Below are 24023 nucleotides of genomic sequence, written 5' to 3'. Positions count from 1 at the left end.
AAAAAAAAATATATGTTTAAAGCATGCAAAGAGAGGAAGCAGGACAAATATGCTTACTAGTAGTGATGGAATTAGTTAAAACCACACATATGGAGCCAGAAATATAAACATTGATTTGAAAGTTTTAAACCCATAATTACCAGCCAACCAACAAGAAGTGAGAGCTCTCCAATAGATGACAACAAAATTGATCCAAAAAATGACTTCAACCAAAAATAATATAATAAATCAAACAAGGAATTGATTATATTGATTTTATGCCATTCTCCCCTAACCTTTAGGAGAACCTGCACAGATAAATAAATGCCATAATTTTTTTAAAAGTAAGCTGCAAAAATAACACTTGTAGTCTATACGTTTACATATTTATGTACCATCATCATCCACAAAACTAATTTTTAATCAAAGTAATAAATAATACAATTCCTATAAAACAAAAAACAAAAAAACACATTGACACCATTTGGGTAACCAAAATGTTTGAGGTAATATGAACTTTTAAGTGCTTGGTTGTCTGTTGCTTTAAAAGTTTGGAAATAATTTGTATTTGTTAATAGTAGAGATTAATATTGCAGTTATAGCCCATTGTTATGTACTAAATTCAGGAAAACAAAGGAACGCAAAGGACACAAAATTTCTCGAATTTTTTCATAAGTACTGACGTGCAGAGCAAACCCAATACTTAAACCTGTTCCTCCACGAGCAAAAAATAACCACAACAATTTCCATACCTCTTATGAACTTACAAAGCAATCACCCAAAAACACATTCAATCACAAAAGCAGAGCAAACCCAGTTACTCAAACAATGCATGCATATATTTCACAAATTCAACAAGCAAAACCCAATTAACATTTGAAATACAAAATCACACAAAACCAAATTATACCTCCGGATGGTACTGGAGGCCATAAAACGTCTTAACCCGGTTCTCAAGTGCAGCCACCGCACCCTGCTGGCTCCGCGCAACGACTTCGAACCCATCAGGCAACCTAGCCACCTCATCCCCATGGCTCATCCACACAAGCTGCCTATCCCCAACTCGTTTCGACCCGTAAAGCGTGGCGCTCTTCTCCACCCCAATCTCCATCCTCTCATACTCCTGCTTCTTTCCAACCCTGACCTCGCCGCCGAGCCTCTGAACAATGAGCTGCAGCCCATAACAAATCCCCAAAACCACGACGTCGTTGGCCTCGGCCCATTCGGGGAACTCAGGCAGAAACGAAGGGGAATCGGAGGTGTGGACGGAGTGGGGTTCGCCGGAGAGGATGACGACGCATGGGTTGAGAGAGGCAATGGCGGAGAGCGGGGAAGTGCCAGAAATGCAGAGGGAGAAAATGGAGAGGGATCGGATTCTGCGCGTGATGAGATGAGTGTATGAGGTTGTTTGAGAGCACGGCGGCGAGAGGTTGTGAGGGCACGACGACAGGATTAGGGATCGGGGAGCTAGGTTGAGAGAGCAGAGAATTTTTTTCAAAGATATCGGGTCTGTGTTGAAATTTAGGATTTTTTTCGATTTATAGCAATCTTAGAGCTGCGTTTGATTAAACGCAGCTTAAACATACCTGGAGCTGCGTTTGATCAAACGCAGCTCTATAAATGTTTAAGTTGCGTTTATTAAACGCAGCTCCAGACGTTTTTAAGCTGCGTTTTAATAAACGCAGCTCTATTTTAGTTCAAGCTGCGTTTTTTAAACGCAGCTCTAGGATACATTAAAAAAAAGAAAAAAAAAAAATCTCCGGCTAGGTCTAAAGCTGCGTTTTCTTTAGTAAACGCAGCTATATATCCAGTGGTGGAGCTGCATTTTTCTAAAACGCTGCTCAAACAATACTCTGAAGCTGCGTCTATGAAAAACGCAGCTTAAACAGTACCCTGAAGCTGCGTTTTTAAAAAACGCAGCTCCAAAACGCAGCCCCACTGCGCGTTTTTTGTAGTGAAGGGAGGTTCTAGTTAGGGATGGCAATTTTTTCCCGCCCCATTTAACCTGCCCCTCCTTGTTTCGTCTCGTGCGGGTTTTCCCCACCCCACAAAGGTGGTGGGGTGAGGATGGGGTAAGATTTTAGCCTTACACCATGGGGAGGGGCGGGAATGGGTTTAGACTGCCCCTCCCCGCCCCATGTTGCTAAAGGTTATAATTGTAAATTTTTTATACCCTAAAACCCTACTTTTAAAACAAACATATCAATATTAGCTTATTTTATTCTACCTAATATGGTTCTTTGCCTTTATTTTGTTATGTGTTATACTTGGATATATTATTCAATTTTTTCTAAAAATTGATTTGATTTTATAGGATAAATTTAGTTGTAATTTCAAGTATATTTTTATCAATGTAATAGGTTTCTTTAAAAAAATTGTACTAGTTGTAGGGCAAATTAACAAAAAGTAGAGTTTTACAAGGTGGGGTGGGGCTTTGCGGGGCCCCAAAAGGTGGGGATGGGGTGAGAAAGTTTTCTCCATCATGCGGGGCAAAGAAGGATAAGGCAAGACAAAACCATGTAAGGTGGGGATGTAGACCTCATCCTTCGGCCCCACCCCGCCCTATTGCCATCTCTAGTCCTAGTAATCATTATGATCACCCCATTCCATCGTTAATGATGTAGTTTGTCTATTGATGAGGTTTGAACTAAGGGATCTTACAAAGAGAGAGATCCTTTATGTTCTCATTTGGCAAAGAGTTTTGGAAAAAAAAAAAAAAACTTAAAACTATAGTTACTATATAGAGTAATTAATAACGATAAGTTACTCTCAATTTGATGTAGTTACTGCATTACATCTCCTTATTACTAGTCAAGTAATTAAAACGGATTGTAGACAAAATAAGCTCCAAAAAAGAGAAGTAGCATGTGTTTGGATTAGGGTGCTTTTTTTTTTCTTTGGTTCAACTTATTAGTTTATTTGATTTTGTACAAGCTTTTAGAACTTCACTTTTTATTTTTGGGTATGATTTCACTTTTGCTAACTTTCAACAAATACATAGATAGGTTTTTCACCAAAATATTTATCCAAATGCTGGAAATTAATTAAATATTTATTTATTTATTTATGGTAATATATGATAAAAGATTATATATCCTTTTGTGTTTATGGATTGACCAGTTAAATGTGTAACTAGTTATAGCTAACATTCATGAACATTTAGGATTGTGATGGTATGGTTAGATAAAAAAGGATAAGCACATATCATAGAATTATCATTTTTTTTTTTTTGTTAGGGAAAATTACATAAAAAGGCTCATAGTTTACAATGTTCTAGGATTTTTATTTTTTTTTCCAATTAAAGTCTCAATCTTATGAAACTGCTTTAGGTTGAAGCCTATATTCATCTCCGTTATTCATTTTCATTATTTTGAGTAGTAATGGAATAGATAAAAATAATAATTGTTGATAATTTTAACTTTGTTTTCCAATTTTTTGATAATTACTTTCCCACTTTAAGTGAAGCTTTCTCTCTCTACCCTTTAATTATGAAATTGATTTATTAACAAATTCTGTGTGAAATATGTAATTTAATCAATGATTTCTTGCCTTTCACCATTTCATTACTACCTACAATAACACTTTAAACACTTAAAACACTACAGTCATTAGGGTCCTTTTGATTAGAAATTTTTATTATTGTTATTTAAATATTGTGAAAATACGTGTAGATTAAAAATTATTATTAAAATATATATAAAAGTACTTAAACACTAAAAACTATTATTTAAACACTTTTGCTAAACATTTCTTATCGACACCCAAACAAATAATGAGTAAAATGTACAAATAATGAGTCTCCCTAGACTTTTTGGCACTTGAGAGCCATGAGCCATCAACGATTTCTTTTGTTTCGGCCCATAGTCCTATGATTAGTAGCTTGGGAAGTAAGGAAAGCCAGGAAAGTTGCTCTATCTGCTTAGGAATAACAACATTTATCATTTTATCTACACGATATGGAAACTCAATCAGTCAGCCGCATTTATATCTGGCCTTCACAGAAAACCTGAATTGGAAAAGTTTTAAATTGGACTCCTTTTCGACCACCAGCATTAAAATGTCCTGTGGCCAGATACTACTGAATAATATATTGATTGGTCATGTCAAAGAAATACTCCAATTCTCATATGATGATTTTGATGTTGAATGGGCCATTGTAGCATTTAATGTCTGTGAATTGACAGCTCTATCAAAAAATTGCAGTAATTAATTGGGTACTAAAAGCAGATACTTTCAAACTTTGACACGACTTTAAATTTGATTGAATTCATTTGCTTTCAAAGTTACAACCAGGCTTTATTCAAAACAAAGAACAACTCTACATCGTAGGCAGGTGAGCAGGTGAAAGTGTCATCAAAACCCCATCTCTAACTTCTATTCCTTCTCTCTGGGTTAGCGTGGTTTTTAGCGCAGGGAGTTGAAACAATAAGGTGGCACTCAAATATAGTCAAATACACCCTAGTCATTATAGCTTGCTTTCTAGTGTTGCATTGGGTACCTAACTCCAGCTGCTAACACTCGTTGCTGTTCTATCTGTATCAATATGAAAGAGCCATCATAACATTAGATTTTAGTATTTAATGAATGAGATATGATGGTGGAAATAAAATAGGTTGAGAAATTAAATAATGCACAAGAAAAACTAAAAGCTTGTGCTACATACATGGAACAGTTCGTGCAATTTTTTTTTTTTTTTTTTTTTTTGGTTCAACTTATTAGTTTATTTGATTTCGTACAAGCTTTTAGAACTTCACTTTTTATTTTTGGGTATGATTGCACTTTTGATAACTTTCAACAAATACATAGATAGGTTTTTCACCAAAATATTTATCCAAATGCTAGAAATTAATTAAATTTTTATTTATTTATGGTAATATATGATAAAAGATTATATATCCTTTTGTGTTTATGGATTGACCAGTTAAATGCGTAACTAGTTATAGCTAACATTCATGAACATTTAGGATTGTGATGGTATGGTTAGATAAAAAAGGATAAGCACATATCATAGAATTATCATTTTTTTTTTTTTTTGTTAGGGAAAATTAAATAAAAAGGCTCATAGTTTACAATGTTCTAGGATTTTCAATCTTATGAAACTGCTTTAGGTTGAAGCCTATATTCATCTCCGTTATTCATTTTCATTATTTTGAGTAGTAATGGAATTGATAAAAATAATAATTGTTGATAATTTTAACTTTGTTTTGCAATTTTTTGATAATTACTTTCCCACTTTAAGTGAAGCTTTCTCTCTCTACCCTTTAATTATGAAATTGATTTATTAACAAATTCTGTGTGAAATATATAATTTAATCAATGATTTCTTGCCTTTCACCATTTCATTACTACCTGCAATAACACTTAAAACACTATAGTCATTAGGGTCCATTTGATTAGAAATTTTTATTATTGTTATTTAAATATTTTGAAAATATGTGTAGATTAAAAAATATTATAAAAATATATATAAAAGTACTTAAACACTAAAAATAGTTATTTAAACACACTTACTAAACACCTCTTATTGATACCCAAACAAATAATGAGTAAAATGTTCAAATAATGAGTCTCTCTAGACTTTTTGGCACTTGAGAGCCATGAGCCATCAACGATTTCTTTTGTTTCGGCCCATAGTCCTATGATTAGTAGCTTGGGAAGTAAGGACAGCCAGGAAAGTTGCTCTATCTGCTTAGGAATAACAACATTTATCATTTTATCTACACGATATGGAAACTCAATCAGTCAGCCGCATTTATATCTGGCCTTCACAGAAAACCTGAATTGGAAAAGTTTTAAATTGGACTCCTTTTCGACCACCAGCATCAAAATGTCCTGTGGCCAGATTCTACTGAATAATATATTGATTGGTCATGTCAAAGAAGTACTCCAATTCTCATATGATGATTTTGATGCTGAATGGGCCATTGTAGCATTTAATGTCTGTGAATTGACAGCTCTACCAAAAAATTGCAGTAATTAATTGGGTACTAAAAGCAGATACTTTCAAACTTTGACACAACTTTAAATTTGATTGAATTCATTTGCTTTCAAAGTTACAACCAGGCTTTATCCAAAACAAAGAACAACTCTACATCGTAGGCAGGTGAGCAGGTGAAAGTGTCATCAAAACCCCATCTCTAACTTCTATTCCTTCTCTCTGGGTTAGCGTGGTTTTTAGCGCAGGGAGTTGAAACAATAAGGTGGCACTCAAATATAGTCAAATACACCCTAGTCATTATAGCTTGCTTTCTAGTGTTGCATTGGGTACCTAACTCCAGCTGCTAACACTCGTTGCTGTTCTATCTGTATCAATATGAATGAGCCATCATAACATTAGATTTTAGTATTTAATGAATGAGATATGATGGTGGAAATAAAATAGGTTGAGAAATTAAATAATGCACAAGAAAAACTAAAAGCTTGTGCTACATACATGGAACAGTTCGTGCAACTTGTTTTTGAGGTAGCAATACTCATGCTCTAGCAGCTCCAAGGCTCTCAAACACCTGAAACACCAAAATCCCAGATGGTAAAACATTCTCTAAGCAACATGTCTGCTCTCTCTCTCTCTCTCTCTCTCTCTCTCTCTCTCAAAGTAAAAAGACAAAAAAAGTTGTCAATTCTTGCTACAGAGAAAGAGGAAGTGTAGAGAAGTTTGAAAAAGTGAAAGGAAAAGGTGTGGAAGCACGAGCATAGAGGAGGAAAGGCGCACCCACCCGGCACGGTTGTTCTGTTCAGAAGCGGCGCGAAAGGCAACGCATACATTTCTGACTCTCTTTGCACCTATGCTTGAGCTACTTCCCATAAACTGATTCAAATGGATTCCAATTTTCTTGTAGTCCGAGAACTCCTTATCCATCCTGTTCCATCACCTTTATTTTCAGCCAAATAAACAAATAAAATTCTAAAGATACAAAATTTTTACAATTTATTATTAAAATAATAAAATCTTTAACATTTTTAGATAGACCATTCTGTTATGCCCCAACAGTTGTTTGAAGAAAGAAGTGTTGTAAATAGTAACTTCCAAATGAGAGGGAGAAAATATTTGTGACCAAAAAATTAAACCCATCAAGCAAACCAGCAAAGCAAGTGAGAACAAAATTTGAGATGCAATGCATGTGTATGTGCGTGAGAGAGACAGAACTCACAACAGTCCTCTGAGGTTCCTCAAGAGCTTTCGGACTCGTGGAAATAGATATTAACAACCTCAGAGACAAAGTTTGGGGAGCTCTCATCTTGAAGCTGCTGAAGCTGCAAGAATTGCTCATCCAATACTCCCTAAAGAACAAGAAAGAAATGATATTAATCAGTGTAAACAAACAAATAGCTTCAACAACCAAAGTAATACATACTTGTACCACTACAAAAATTAACAAGCTTGTATCTTTACAACACTAGTAGCTCGTTATGAAAACAGCAAGTCCTACAAAGGTTAATTAGCATTATTACCTGGTGGAAGAGCAAAGCGAGCAAACGATTCATGTCGGCTCGCAACCGATCCACACCCAACCCAAGCATCCACACAGGAAGACCCGTCTTGGCTAATCACTTCTTGAACCTAAAAACAGTAATAAAAAAAACCTAAGTGGGTTTAACTTTTAAGCCCCAATTAAGCTAATAGATATCTTTTCTTTTCCTTTTCTTCACTTGCTTCGGGGTTTAGGGTTTTGTGTACTACTACTAATAATACTACAAGAGCGGGAATAGAAGCCGGTGGCAACAACTATTTAAAGCCAAGCGGTGGCTTTGGACCCCACTTCTGGCAACAGTGTAAAAAACTCATGTCCTTACAAAGTCTGTTTTACTTGCACGCACCAAAAGTTTTTGACATTTGTTCAGGGGTGGAGAGTATAGTACTGCAGTGATGTCCTTTCTGTGGGGATTATACACAACAATTATTATAAAATTAATTAATATTATAGTTACTCGTGTCATATGCATTCCACATAAGCCTCACTTGAAAATTTTGAATTTTGGAAGTACAGTGACAAAAATTATATTAGGAATTATGAAAGTTTCAAGTAAAAATGTATGGATGTACGTACACTTTTTTTTACTGAATTATTGGACCTCTCAATTGGGTTCATCATAAAATAATAAAAGAAGAAGAAGAAGAAAGGTGAGGTCATTCTTGCATAAGAATTCCAATTAGTAGAGTAGGACATGGGACATTTATTTTAGATTTTTTGCATCTTAATAGATGTACATGTAAACATTATTGATAAGATCTACGGCTACCAAAAAAATATCTTAATAGATGTACATGTAAACATTATTGATAAGATCTACGGCTACCAAAAAAATACATATTCCAAAAATTTTCATGTCAAGAGTAGTACTAAAAAAAAAAATGATAAGAGATATGGTCCATTCCATTTGTTCTAAAAATGTCAAAGAATAGAATCTTAACCTGAAATTGATTTGACAAGAGATTTATTAGAGATCTGTGTAGTCCACACAATACATTACATCAAAGAGAAAAACCATCCAAGTGATACTTTGCATATGTAAATAATAATGATAAGATTTACGGTCACCACAAAAAAAATATATTCCGAAATTTTTCATAATAAGAAATGTACCCGGCCACAAAAATTATAAGAGATGTCTATTTCCATTTGTTTTAAAAATGTCAAAGAATATAACCTTATATAATATGCGAATGATTTTACAAGAGATTTATTTGAGATCTGAGTAGTCCCCATCATCCATTACATCAAATAGAAAATTTGTGCAAGTGATACTTTGCTTGTGTAAACAATAATGATAAAATCTACTGTCACTTCCACAAAACATATTCTGGAATTTTGCATGTTAAAAGATATGGTCCATTTAATTAGCTCTAATAATGTCCAAGATAATATAACCTCAATATGCAAATGTACCATACAAGAGATTTATTTGAATTCTATATACCTCACAATAAATTACATCGAATAGAAAAATTATCCAACTTTGCGCATGTTTGGAATTTTTTGTTATTGTTGATAATTTTGTAATTACAACAGAAATGTGAGATTTGAATTATGAATATTTTTGTTAAGAACATCAATTGAGTACTTGTGCTACAAGGCTTATAGTTGCTTGTGTTTGAAATTAAACCTTAGGAAAATTTTTCTTTTACATTGTACGATATAATGCAAATTTATATTGTAAAAACACAAAAACTAATAAATGTTGTACACATTTATAAAAATCGTAAATATTTACAACTTTTTACAAATATTATAAATATAAACATTTATAAACTTCATATTATCACATTTTGTATGAATACAATGTAAATTTATGCAAGTAAACAAAAATATATATAAAATTCATAAACCCTAATTCAAATACACCCAAAAGGATCCTCCATTTCAATTTGTTAATTTCTCTTTTATTTAATTTGAGCCGTCTTAAAATATTGTCATATTTTTAAACTTAAAAATTATTAATTTACTAACATTTTATTTATAATTTATGTTCTTACTTTATTTTTAAATCTATTTTTAATAAATTTATTTAAAGGAAAGGAAAATTGTCCTAGCAAATGGAGAGTGAGGTCACACGAGCAGTGAGAGTGGGATTAGGGTTAAAGAGTGAGAAAGAGGGCGTGCAGTGTGGAAGTTATCGAGGTGAATGCGGGGTATCTACCGGACCAGCCTACAAAACCACAGACTCTGGAACCGTACAGAGGGGAGGGAGGTGACCTGCTGTCCCCGTTTCCGGTCACCCGCGTGCTGTCTTTTTCTGCCAGAGTGGTGCGGCGTTGTACCACTCAAACCCCACCCGACAGCTCTCTGCAACCGGTAATTGTCAGTCACCTCGCCAATCCTTACCTCACATTCAATTCGAAACAATTGTACTATACTGTCAAGAAATTTGAGAAAATATATATATATATATATATTTAAACATAACCTTTTTAACTTTTACTGTTGTTGTACATGCTTCCAAACCACATGCTCTATTTCACCTTTTCTCCCTTCACTCTCTTTCATTTTTGAAAAAATAGAAGAAAAAAAAATTATATGAGTAACACACTTCTTATCTTGAACACAATTTATACATTTGTTGATATGTTATCAAATTACACTAATTAAATATTCGGAGGTAAAAAAAAAATTCTTAGACCGAAAATTTAACAATTTTTTTCATAATTGAGATAAAGTGTTATTTTTTTTTTTATAAGAAAAAAAAGGTAAATTGTAAATTACACCTCTAAAGTTTGGAGGTATTTGAATTTTATACTTTGAAATTTCAGAATTTAAATTTTATTTCATAAAATTTAGGAGTGTTTGAATTTTACATCCTGACATTTCAAAATTTTGATTTTACCTCCTAAATTTTAAGAGTGTTTGTATTTTACTCCTTAAAGTTTGGAAGTGTTTGGATTTTACATCCTTTATACCCTAAAGTTTCATAATTTGTGGGTGTAAAATTCAAACACCTCTAAAATTTAGAGAGTAAAATCAAAATTCTAAAACTTCACGTGTAAAATCCAACACATCTAAATTTTAGGGGATAAAATATAAATTCTAAAATTTCATGATGTAAAATTCAAATATCCCTAAACTTTAAGAGTGTAACTTACAAATTATCCAAAAATAATATACTCAAATAAAAATGAGTAAAAGCTAGTCAATTTAATTGTTATGAAAGTTTTGTATATATCACATTGTTATAAAAGTTAACTAAAAAATTTTAAATAATAAAAAAGAGAAAGGAAGAGAGAAATGTTGTGTTTTTGTCTCACAGCTTGGGTTTCAGTTTAGTGAGGCTGCATTGAAGGATGGGGAGGAACAGGGCGCCCGGTAAACAAGGTTCTGGGTGACAGGTGGTGGAGGTGGCAGTGACAACTGACAAGTTCGTCAGAGTGGGCTGGACACGTGGCAAAATGGGTAGTGGTTTACTGCTCGAAGTTTTGTCATTTTGTCTGGGTCAGGAAATAAGGATACATATATAGTTGGAAAAAGAGAAGTGTGTAAAGAATGAATGAATATATGACGATGATGATGATGAGACTTTTCAAAAGGGTGAGAGTGATGGGGTATATACTATATACGACCATGGACAGGACAGCAGGGGATGAGGCACAAAATCATAGGCGATTCTATATTATTGGACCACTCATTTTTTTTTCCCCCACTTAATTATTATTGGACCACTCATTTGTTTACATAATTAAAAATTTACAATGCCCCCTTAAATTCATGAATGAGTGATTCTAAGAAAAAAAAAAAAATCATGAATAAATTCATTAGGTTGGAAACCCTCGAAGTAATTAATTATCAATTAGGCAGGTAATTATGAATATTTAAATCTAAATTTTTTTAAAAATCTCCATAGAGATTTTTTTATATATTTTTAGCTAACCGAAGTTGGAAAGGGGAAGGTTGAAATTGAATGAACCCATATAGTTAGAGGCATCCGCCTAATGATCATTGGCATTAAGGAAGAAATATATTAGTAGCAATTTTTTTTTTTTTTTTTTTTAAATCTCCATAGAGATTTTTTTATATATTTTTAGCTAACCGAAGTTGGAAAGGGGAAGGTTGAAATTGAATGAACCCATATAGTTAGAGGCATCCGCCTAATGATCATTGGCATTAAGGAAGAAATATATTAGTAGCATTTTTTTTTTTTTTTTAAGTATACATGTAGGTAGGTAAAATTTTAGAGTTGGAACAAAATTGCACAAAGTACTTCGAAAGTAATCAAACATTGGTGAAAATACATTCACTTTGGCAAATACATTGCTAAAAAATTGAAACCTCAATTCAACCTTGACTAATTTGGAGATTGGCCAAGGAGGCTTCAATTGTAAATTCAACAAACTGGTGGAAGAAGAGGAAAAATGACATAGTAACAGCCAATAGTTGCATACCTTACTCAGCACAATGGATTCTCCATAGGTGTATGAGGGATCGGTTTTGGCAGGAAATCTTTCCCTCAATACATGCCAATTAGTTGTCCCCTCAATTTTACTGAGAGGATGTGTGTGAGGACAACAATTTCTAATCTACAAGTGGATGAGACGTTGCTATGTGAAATTAAATGTGATAGCCCATTGTGAGACACAATAAATATTGATGTGAAGGAAGCTAGAGAATACTTCTTTTAAGGATGACTGCTATGCTTGATAAACTAGAAGAAATGATTTGTAGATTGGTGACCAAGTTGATTGAGATAATTTCATAGCTTGGTCATTGGTGTAAAGCTTAAACCGACCCCCACAATATGGTAGGTAGCTTCAATCCATGTAAAAAAAAATTAAAAAATTAAATTGATTACTTAAAAAATAATTACTAGTGGTGTTTTAACCGTTCATATTTTAATTTATGGAAATTCAGTAACCTTAAAGGTTAATTGGGATTTTAGATGAGTGCTTCTCTTATCTTATTTAAAAAATATATAGATATTTGAATTAATTATTATTTTTAAAAAATATTTATTTACATAAATATTTTAAAAGGCCGTATGAAAAGGTAATATTGTTTCTATTATGCCAAAAGAAATTTGAATTATGATATGTACTGCATCACTCTTTCAAAGAATACAAGTGTGGGGGGAAAAGACCCAATCTAACATAGTGGGCCTAAAGCCCCATGTGAGGATTATTGTGCGTCCAAAGAGAAGAAGATGGTAAGGGCAAGGCTCATCTGGAAAAAGGATCCCCAGAAAAAAGATAGTTGCAGTCCGAAGAGATCGTCATCCGTCCGAGGAGATTTTATTCCTCGGACGTGAATAGTACGAATCAATTGAACGGGTAAAAGGTCAGAATGATCTTTCGAGCACTCCTCCTGATCAAGATAAGTTTTGAGTACACTTGGAGACGATAAGCATGAAGAAATATCTAAAGGAAAAGCTGCTACCACCGTATTTAAGGCTCTGCAGCAAACTTTCTGGCCGCATTTATGTGGAGAAGACCCCTGAACAATGTAACCTCACCTACCGCCACTCACACAGAGCTAAAGGAGATGCTTGACGTGACATATACTCAAGTAGGCTCACAGATGAAGTACAAGTGGACGATGAAGATGATGGGGAAAGAGGATATATAAAGGAAGGAGGCTCCTGAAAAAAAAAGGGGGGGAAGAAGAAGGCAACAGGAAAGAAAAGAAAACTTTACTATAGATCTAAGAACTGTAACTATTATATAATCAATGATATGCCTCTTCGAACACCGCTTGACATTTTTTATGTGTAATTTCACGTTGGGTTATACTTAGAGGTTGTGATTAACTGTTGTCAATTCCATATTCAGTCTAGCTCTTTCACCCATTCTCTACAAATTCATTGTTTTGGGCTTGGGCCACAAATCCTAACTCTACAACAAGTATTTTCTTATTTTTTTTACTAGCACGCCAAGGGATTGTCATATAAAAAATGTTAAAAGTATTACAAATTTTACTACATAGAACGTATAAGTTGATGTGACAACAAATACGATTGATGGACTTCAACCACCTAATAAATGAATGTTTTAATTATTTTTTGGTGATTGGTAATACATCAGTTTGAAAAATCTATGTAGTAAAATTTATAATATCTCTAATATCACTCTTGTCATATTATCTTATGGGTAGGGGTGGCAATTTGTGTTTATATGTCGGGTTCGTGTCTTATCAAGTTATGAGTATTCAGTTAGCTATATGAATTGACTCGAACCCAACCTGTTTGGTAAACATGTCAAGAATCATCGATCCTAACACAATCTGTTTATTAAACAAGTAAACCCAACACGACATGTTTAACCTGTTTAATTAACAAGTTATGTAAATGTCAATACAAATGACCCATTTATAACCTTTTTGATTAATAGGTCATACTTGACTTGAATAATATGTTATCAATTCTCATATATCTAAAATTAAAATACAATTACAATCATAAATATAGTATATACATATAATTACAACCATAAATTAAACAATAATAACAAAAGCTAATACCTTTAGGGAAAAATGCTTTGACACTCCCCTAAACTTTGGTGTACTTGCTATGACACCCCATGAACTTTTAATTTAGCCAATTTAGTACCTGAACTTCATGCATGTGCCAAATCACTACATCTGTTAGTATACTATTAAAACTAATGTTTGAACTCACATGAAAGACACACTCAACAAAAATTACCAAATCCCAACTGCAGGTGAACCGATTGAGGAGAGAGAAACTTAGGGCTCAGTTTTGAGAGAGAAAGACAGAGGAGATCAAACCAGATCCACCATTTGTGGCCTCGCCGAAGCTAGAGTTTGTGTTCGGCCTCCGATTGCACTAGCGGTGTTTCCAAACGCGCCATTTGTATTTTACTGTTCAACAACATGAAATTGGTATTCGTGAATTTAGGATTCGTTTATGTCTAAGGTTCTTTTGAATTTGTTGTTGTGAGAAATGTCTGGCATGTAAAAAAACACGTTTTCTTGTGCAATTTTATGTTGTCAGACAACATCGACACCATCTCTATTGTCTTTTGTGTTGAAGTGAAAATCATAGCCTTTAAACCATTGCAGTGTCTTGGAGCTTCTTGTATTGTTTATTATTGTTATTATTATTATTATTTGATTGATTCAGTAAGCCATTCAAATCTGGGACTTTACATTCTCAGTTTTTTTTTTTTTTTTTTTTTTTTTTTTTTTTTTTTTTTTTTTTAATCTAGGACTTTAAAAGATTTAGACTATAAAATTTTCCATAGTATTATAAATATGTACACCTTGTTGTAAAAAATAAAATAAAATGGAGAATTGATGAGAGGATTTGGCGAGATAGTGCAATTGGCAGCTAGACATGAACTCCGGCTCTGACAAGCCACGAATGGAGGATCTGGTTCGATCTCCCCTATCTTCTCTCAAAATTGAACTCTAATTTTCTCTTCTCTCAATCAGTTCACCTAGGGTTGGGATTTGGTAGTTTTTGTTGAACGTGTCTCTCACATGTTCACACGTTAGTTTTAATAGTATACTAACAGATGTAGTGATTTGGCATATGTGTGTAGTTCAGGTACTAAATTGGTAAAATTAAAAGTTCATGGGGTCTCATGGCTACTACCTCAAAGTTTAGGGGTTGTCAGGGTATTTTTCTCATACATTTATAAGATAAATAGGTCAAATAAGTCAAACAGGTTCGCATGTTTGAACTCGAATACGACCCATTTATTAAACAAGCCAGCTGTGTCGACCTGAATATGACTTAAACTAATTAAACCTCAACCCATAACTTGTTTATAAAGGAGTTAATCGTGTTGGGTTCACGGATAATGTCAGATTTTGCTACCCCTACTCATTGGTTACAACCTAGATTAACTTCATGTCTCAAATAAATAGCCTTGTATAAATTAAATGGTCACAATTGACATAATTTGATTATTGTACATATTTCATGCAAATATGGCATATCTTTGGTGTATTATGAATGCAAATCCTTTGTAACACTTTTTGTGTTTCACTTTATATTCTACCAATTATGCATATGTCGTGTGTTTGAGTTATTTCCATTTTAAACTTTTGCTATTTTATAAGGAAGTAAAAAGAATACAAAGTAAACTGTGATTGGTGAAGTATAAAGTGAAATACAAAAATGGTATAGAGAATTTTTATTCGTGTATTACACCTCTTACATAAATGTCGGTCTTGTATATGGGAACCTTATATCATGAGATCAACTTTTATATTGCTAAGAGTCTTATAGCTCAGTTAGTTGACACTTTTTGGTGTCTTTAAAATATCTAGAGTCCAAATTCCACCTATGTATTGTAAATATTGAATTATGTGAAATATATATATATATATATATATATGGGAATTAAAATTAAACGGTATGTTTCTATAAGGAAACTCATACATAGCTTGTGTAACATAATTAAAAGAGCTATAGCTAGTCCAAATTAATATTTTTTACAATCATATCATTTTTTTTTTAGATAATTATAATATGTTGCTCGAATCTTTTCCCACCTAAACCCCAAATATTTTGTGCATAAGCAAATACCAATTCAGCTACAAGGTCATTGGCCATCCATCCATCCATACTTGATGGTTATTACTAGGGGTTTTTTTTTCCCCCTTTTTTTTTTAATAAAATCAATTACTATTGGAAATCTCCAATAAAATAAATTATTCAATATTTTCAATGTATTAAACATTTTATTCTACTTCTACCTATGAATCTTGTAAGGTTGAATTTAATCAACCATCTTGTTGGCTTTATTCCGTGCCAAATTTGCTTGTATTTTAGCACGTAGTAACCTTGTATTTAGGTGGGAATCTTGTAAGGATAGTGAGTGAGAGAGTGTAAAGAAATACTCAAGATTGTGCAAAGAAACAGGGACTTGCGACTGGATCTCGCGGGTGGCTCGCGGCTTGCAAGTCGCCAAAAGTTGTACATGTACCACACGTGCCGGAAGCTGAAGAGTCGCACCAGCTGTTGCACTACAAGACAAAAGTCCCAGGCTGGCCAAGCCGTTAGCTCGCGACTTGAACTCGCGACTTAACCCAGTCGCGAGGTCAAGTCGCCATAACACCCTGTTTGGGAAAAACTAACGTTTCATATTCCATTCTCACCCTAGTATAAATACCCCTCATTTCTACAAAATATAGAGAGCTTCTAGAGAGAATTTTGAGAGAGAAACCCTAGAGAAAACAGGATTGCCTTATCCACAATCTTCACCTAAGAGACTCTTCAAATTTTTCTACTCTCTTCCTCTCTATTGATACATCCTTGAGAGGTTCTTGACTAAATCATTTTCTCACTATACCCACGACTGTGAGAAGGTTCTTTTGTGCTAAGAGAAGCAGTTTGGAAGGGACCAATGACTATTGGTTGATGCTATGGTTTATAGTGGAATCCAGTAAGCTAGAAAAGAAAAAAGTTCAGCGCGCGGAACCTTGTTGGAGCAAGAAGCTTAGAGGGCTTAGGTACCTGGATAGATTAGGCTTGGAGGGTCTATTTCTATTCATATATCCCAACTACATTTTTTAGTGGATTATTGACCGCTTGGAGGGCGGCGGAGAGGTTTTACGCCGAGAACTTTGGTTTCCTTTTTTATAACACATCGTGTGTTTTCCTTGTATTTGCATCTCTCTTTCTTTTATCTTTACCATCTAATTACTGCTGTGATTGTGATTGTTTATGGTTTAGATTGTTTATCAATTATATTATAAGCTTGATTATCATTTTTTGCACATACATTGTTTCATATAAAACTTGAATTGGTATTTTATTGTTTGGGGGTCTAAACGTTCATAGTGTTTTTGACGCTATTTGAACATTCAAAGCTCGTATATGGGTTTCTCCTTTATATGAGAAGGAGATCTAGTCCCTTGGGTATACAGAATCATTCCTTGACAAGTCTTGAAATTCTAGCTATAACTAAGACTTTTCTTCTTTTTTCCTTTTTTTTCCTTTACTCAGAATTTTTGGTTGTTTTATTTGTTTTGTGAATATAATATAAATGCATTCATCAAAAGGAAACCTCGATGGAATTAAACAAAATAAGTTCTCAATCAAGCCATGAAATTTATAACAGGGTTGTGCTGGTAATGGAGAGCATATTATTTAATGCTGCATATGACTCTAGATATATATGGTATTCTTTTATACTGCTTTAACCATACAGAGTATGCAGGAGACCTACTCTAAATGATGGGTTTTGCCATAGTTTAGTTTCACAGTTCACTCGTGAAGCATTTTAATTTAATTATAATTACCTCGACTTACTCACTTGAAAAGCATGCTTAGTACTGACGTAAGCAAGCTCTATAATATACTTTCTAATATGAGACTGTGCTTGTGTTTTGTCAGATTATATTATATTGATTGAAGTATTTTTTAAGCCATGTTTTTATTCTTTTAGCACACTGACCCCTATTGCTTCTTGTTTAAATTCTTCTCGATATCCCAATTATTTATTTAGTGCGTACAAAGTATAACAATATGTTACTTTCTCCATTAATTTATTATGAGGTTTAATATTCATGTTAAATGAGTAAGTTATATGTTATGTATTTCAAAAATAATTAATAATATCACTGTATACTCTTAGTGCGATAGTCACTCTACAAGTATAAGTACTTGTAGAGTGTGGAGGGCAAAGGCCAGTGTTTAAGTCTACAGGAAGAAGTTTCACACATATATACACTTAGATTAAGTTATGATAGAATTTCTATCTTCTAAATAAAAAATAAATAAAAAAAACTTAATAATTAAAATTCAAAATTGGAAGTGTTGTGACAAAAGATCCCCAACAAAGAAAAGTTATGATAGGGTATGAACCTAAATTGACACACTTCTAATCAATCTTCAATCGAATCTGGTTCCACTACAAAGCACAATCAATATGAGCCTTATCTGCTTTTTACCATCCTCACCAACAACCCCAAAAGAATCCAACTTCAAATCCACAACTACTTCATATATGGTACAATCTTCAGCAAATAATAATTGCAAATTGCAACAATACTAGGAAAGTTCAGTATTGTAGATAATCCTAAACCTTAGACAGATTCCTCAATTAAATTATTAGAAATGAAGGGAGAGAAATGTACGAAAGCATGCTTCGCATTGACGTAAGCAGAATAGAATGTTGGGGGAGGAACTGAGAAGAATTGCTTTGTTTTTGGAAAGAACTTTTGAAGGCGACCATATCTATGTGAAAAAAACAGCTTCTCTTTGAACATTCCTATGTAAAAATAGAAAAGCTTCTCTTTAACTTAGGCTTTCATAATCATGCTCATGCTTTTTTGTGCTCCCGTGCTTACTTGCTATAGCCATTATTCATGCACAACAAACTATTCTTTTTGTCCCATCATTCTTATTATAATTTTTACACTTTTGGCTTCGAAATTCCAAATGTTGGGGTAGAGTTTCCTTCTTCCTTTAGACCCCTAAAGTTGGTAAATGTCGCATGTTATTCTAGTGTTCAATTTTCAAACCAATGGTACTGCTATGAAGTTGATAGGGGATGGTTGTTATATATATAATAAAACTATAAAAGAGAAAGAGGACTCATTGCTCGAGATAGTCACATTATTTACACAGACTCTTAGACTGGTTCATATATATTTAGTATGGGTAAAATGCCTAATGTGGATATGGGTTTCAAGGTTTAGGTTCAACTCTAGAAATATCATATTCTGCAAATGGCATTGGGAAACTATAGTTATTGTTGTCCTCGCACCTTATAAAAATGACATTCTCATCTATCTGTTTGGATGTCCGTGCTCAAAGGATATACTTTTTAACGGTGTATAGGGGCTGTTTTGGAAGCGTGAGGGCATCATTATAATTTATGTTTTGAGTCTTTAAAGAAATTCATGCTTATATATATATATATATATAAACATACTATATGTTTATTCTTTAATACCTACGTCATCGTTTTTTTATTTTTTTATTTTATTTCTATTTTACCTATTAGTATAATAATTATATTAGTATATATTAGTTTCCTTGTATTCTTCCCTGATTGAGCTAAAATCAAGGACCTATTACTGTGTCCTTAATTCTAGCCCTAATCAAGGATCTTTTTGTTGAAATGATTTTTGTCTCTTGGATTAATGTGAAATTCTAAGATGACTTGGGGTTTGGAAGATGGCTTTGTGAAATTTGAGTCAAGGTAAAGATTTGTTGGAAATTGTCTCAAATTTCTAATTTAAATTTATTTGAATTTTCTTGGTGTAGAAGTAAAGTCTATTCCTTATTCACTAAGGAAGAGTATTCCTTATTGATCAAGAAAAATATTCAATGTTTATCAAGAAATGTATTCAATTTCACAAAGTAAGAGATATTGCATATTCTCGAGTGATTCTCTCATATCTTGGAAAGTCAAGAAACAAACCACAGTTTCAAGATCTTCGAAGCAAGATGTTGTTCTATGACAACCACCACGTATGAAATCACTTGGTTACTTCAGTTGCTTAAAGATTTGAACATCAAACATTCCAAGCAGAAATCCATATATTAGCCAACCCAGTTTCAATGAAAGAAAGAAACATATCGGAACGGTTTGTCATTTGGTCAGAGCTAAAATACAAGAAAGTGTAATTAAGACCTTCCACATTGCTAGCAGTCATCAAGTTCAATAAATTGTTGTGCAAACTGTGGCTTATTGACATTTGTATTCCTAATTTTGCTTTCGACATGTTGAAGCAAGATTCAGTAGCTGCTGTAAAATTTTTAAGGGGGAGTGTTATGAAAGAGAAGGATTCAGAAAAGCATCAAACGACATTGCTTGATAATCAGGACATCTCATTGAATAAAATGTAACCATTGTATATTGCAAGCAATTCTCGACATAAAAAGAATACGGTGTCGCTTCACTTAAGTAGTGCACGAGATGTCACGTGACTTTCAGTAGTTTGTTATTAGTTTATACATGTTGCATATCTATTGGTCAAAGTAGATAGATTAGTGAAGTTTGTCAGGAATTTGGTTATTTTCCCATTCTCTTGTAATTATTCAGTCATATTCATTAAATTCATCTAATTCTATTTAGAGACTAATTTTAACAAGATGAGAAACAAGAAAGATAACCACACGCGGTGTGGTTTGATGGTAGGAGTTCTTGTTCCAGCATCCAAAGATGAGCGGTTTAAGCGATAATCCCAACAAGGTCCGTGTGATACACGTGATATTACCTATTGTCGTCATGTAGTGTAGGGTCGATGAGCCACACCAAAACTGCATTTTTTTTATTAAATAGCAAAAAAAAAAAAAAAAAAAAGGATAACAATATGATTTGTAAACATTATTTAATAACTTTAGCATCCACAATATATTTATCGTACCATATGATATTTGACACTTACAAAAATCAAGAAATGGCCACATTCAATTGCCTAACCAAGCACATGTATAAAGCCCATTTTTAAATGGCCATCCTTTTCTTCTGAACCTCAGTTGGTACCTTCACATCAGTTGCCAATCTAATAGCTTGTAGAAGTTTTACTACATACCAAGTCATGTCGAGCTCCCACCATTCTAGGCCATGTCTAGCTGAGTACTCAAAAGCATGGTGGTTATTATGCCACCCCTCTCCAAATGAAAGTAATGCCACCCACCTAAATAATCACAAATTCCAAAACCACAAATAAGTTGCCAAATTTTAATTTGTTTGAAATATTATATACTGTATATCTTAGACTTCAAAAAGTTGTAATACCCGTTGTTTCTAGACAAATCACCAGTTTTCCATAGTTGCTTTCCCCATACATGGCAAGCCGAATTTATAAGCCAAGTGATGTGGTAAACCCATACAACCCTCACACCCTGCAATGACAAAGTCAGCAATAATTAAGCTTCTATTACAAATTGGAAAAGACTTGCACCGGTGCATTAGAGAATTAAATGGGACAGAAGATTGACACGTGGTCATTATTGAACATGTGTTTGTCATGTCCAATACTTCAACTTAGTTGAAAAAACCTAAATGGCTTACAAATTTCAAGGCTAGATCTCTAATTTAACTTTAGAAAAGATAAATTTCACATTCTTGCTCCAATATATATATATATATATATATAAACAAAAGAAGCATAAAAAGAATTTCAAAGAATACCTTATCAAATTATCAAAAAACTGAATATTAACGGTTTAGAGGAGGAGAATGGATTGAACTGATTTAACGGGAACTCAACTAGTTCGGAATTACCAATAGAATTTGTCTTTATTGAAACCCAAAAGCCCATTTGCTCTTCTGGGATAAACACATGACTATCTAATATCTATTGTCCACTTCCATTGAGCGCACCAAAACGTTCTAAAGCTGAGAACTACTTGCAATGTTAGAGGTCAGCCCACTATTTGCATTGTCTAAACTCTGTTAATTTTAGAGTGGAGGCCCATCTTTTATTTTTGGCTGAATAGAGGCCCATCTTTTAGTACTTCCTGTTTTATTGATTTTATTTTTTGTTTTTGATGGGCTGTTTCATTAAATTTGTGGCTTACATAAATGAAACAGGAAATTTCACTGGATAAGTCGCCGCCATAACAAGTGGTCTTGAGTCATCTTTTAGACTGAAAAAGCTTACAATCACCCAAAAAAAAAAAAAAAATTCACAACTTCTTACTACAACATGACAATGTAATTGGTGAAGAAAAATTAATGGGTCTATATGTAAGTGATGGTTAATCACTTACAATTTGCCACATCAGTGTTGTGACAAAAAAAGTTAGTGGAATAATTTGTGGCCCTAAAATTACTCCTTTAAATTACAGCATAATATAATAGGACTGTGCTACACAGTGTGACACCATGTTTATTCTTACAATTGACCCAAAAATTTCTCTTTACCAAATTGGTAAAAGACCCTGTGAACCTCATTGAATTTTTTTTTATAACTATCTTACAATTGTAATTAACTGCTTGTCATTTTTACATAAATTCATTATTTTTTCCTCTTTTAATCACATTAAATTTGTGGCAAAATTGTAGGGTTCTGGTATTTTTTTTTTTTGTGGGGGGGGGGGGGGGGGTGGGGGGGGGATTAGGGTTCTGGTATTAGATTTGTGTGTGTGTGGAGATTTTTAACATCCATCTAGTCCCCAGGAATTCAGTAGAATATAATTTTATGAGAATAAATAAACAAACAATCTTGCTTACCATTCCCCACACAAGGAAAGGGAATCCTCCCAAGCCGTATAGCAGGGCACCAAGTGCAATAGGATGAATAACGTAAGTCTTCTCAAGAAACCTATAGAAGGGCTGCTTCTTTAAATCCCCAACATTGTTTGGTCCTCCACACTGCAAAACATACCAGAAACAATAGTAATCTACTACACCCAAATACACTATCATTAGTCCCTGTTTGTCTGGAGTTTGAGTGAGAAATATAGTACTAATTCATACCGTTTCTTTGCCTTTTTTTTTTTTTTTTTTTTAAAAAAAAAAAAAAGAAAAATTCATACCTTTTCATTAATAGAAGTGGTATCAAAGAGCCAACCAATGTGACTAAACCAAAATCCAGCCGTGGGGCTATGTGGGTCTCTCTCAGAATCAACAAACTGGTGGTGGTACCTATGTGTGCTCACCCAGGTAATTGGGCTCCCCTGCAACTCCAATGGAAAATAACAAAGTTGTTTAAAGTGTTAAAACATGAACATTTTATAAGACCATCAATAATCAAAACAATGAAATTCTACAAAACCTGAAGTGCCTGAACACCACAATAGGCAAAGAAATACTCAAGCCATTTAGGAACCTTGAAACTCCGGTGTGAGAGATTCCTATGAAATGATAAGGTAATACCAAAAAGACCAGTCACAACGTACAGTGCCACAGCCACTAAAAGTGCCCTCCAATGGAATTGAAACGGTGCGAAAAGACAAAGGCAATGCATTGCCAAAATAACAGAAGCAGTGGCCAAATCATAAGCGTTCCATTTCCTCCCAAAAAAGACTCTCTTTTGACTCTTCACCACAACGTCCGATAGCAAAATTCTCCTAAACTCTGCTGCCTCTGGCTCTGGTTTTGACTCTGCTGCATCTACCAATGCTGCACTAGTTACATCTGGGACTAATTTGGCCAGTCCCGGCCGGCGGGCTTTGGGATTGGATGGTGGAGATGTGATCAAAGCCATGAATGAGGCCTGTGTCTCTATGTATGACAGTATGTGTGTGTTTTTGTGAGAGAGACTTAAGGACTTCTGGAGTGTTAGGCGTGTTTTGATGGAAAATGTTGGACCAGACATTTTTTATGTTATCAAGAATCTAAGATGTACTTGGGTTTGGGTTTTTTTGGCTGTACTTGCCATATGTGCTAGTAGGACATTTCTGCAGAATTTTATCTCTGGTTGTTTTCCTTTTCTTGTTTCAACAATTCCCGAAATGGCTAGATATCATCTACGATAACATTGCCAATTTTTCTCTCTTTTTTGCCATTAGATTCAATGTAAGTGCAATTCTCTATCTTGGACGCCAAAGATAGGCACTCAAAGTGTGATCAATCGCCCATAAATGTGTCAATCTTTGCGTCTTTTGACGAAAACTAGTGCTGAGATTGGGTCAGGTTGGGTCGAGTTATGTGGTATTTTAAGTTTAGAAAATTTTGATGATATATTTTT

The 24023-nt window shown here is 33.8% G+C and overlaps 3 protein-coding genes across 3 annotated transcripts; all 3 read right to left on the bottom strand.

The window, feature by feature from the left end:
• Window positions 1–883: 883 nt before the first annotated feature.
• Window positions 884–5105, bottom strand: LOC112034202 (uncharacterized). The gene is made up of 2 exons (XM_065762360.1): window positions 5050–5105; window positions 884–1355 (listed from the first exon to the last, which is right to left on the bottom strand). Exons 1-2 carry the CDS (start codon window positions 5103–5105, stop codon window positions 884–886), a joined length of 528 nt encoding a protein of 175 aa, XP_065618432.1.
• Window positions 5106–6003: 898 nt separating this feature from the next.
• Window positions 6004–7618, bottom strand: LOC112034194 (pseudo histidine-containing phosphotransfer protein 6). The gene is given in 6 exon segments (XM_024066993.2): window positions 6004–6282; window positions 6413–6485; window positions 6696–6839; window positions 7131–7158; window positions 7161–7260; window positions 7432–7618. Coding segments are annotated over 6 exon segments (468 nt in total). The 5' UTR covers window positions 7501–7618; the 3' UTR covers window positions 6004–6228.
• Window positions 7619–20758: 13140 nt separating this feature from the next.
• On the bottom strand, window positions 20759–23613 carry LOC112034203 (palmitoyl-monogalactosyldiacylglycerol delta-7 desaturase, chloroplastic). The gene is made up of 5 exons (XM_065762365.1): window positions 23109–23613; window positions 22870–23010; window positions 22565–22705; window positions 21125–21231; window positions 20759–21023 (listed from the first exon to the last, which is right to left on the bottom strand). Exons 1-5 carry the CDS (start codon window positions 23538–23540, stop codon window positions 20831–20833), a joined length of 1014 nt encoding a protein of 337 aa, XP_065618437.1. The 5' UTR covers window positions 23541–23613; the 3' UTR covers window positions 20759–20830.
• Window positions 23614–24023: the final 410 nt, after the last annotated feature.

The sequence above is a fragment of the Quercus suber genome, unplaced genomic scaffold (genome assembly GCF_002906115.3).
Source record: "Quercus suber isolate HL8 unplaced genomic scaffold, Cork oak 2.0 scaffold_454, whole genome shotgun sequence".
Lineage (NCBI taxonomy): Eukaryota > Viridiplantae > Streptophyta > Magnoliopsida > Fagales > Fagaceae > Quercus > Quercus suber.
This window is presented reverse-complemented; position numbering and strand designations above follow the sequence as displayed.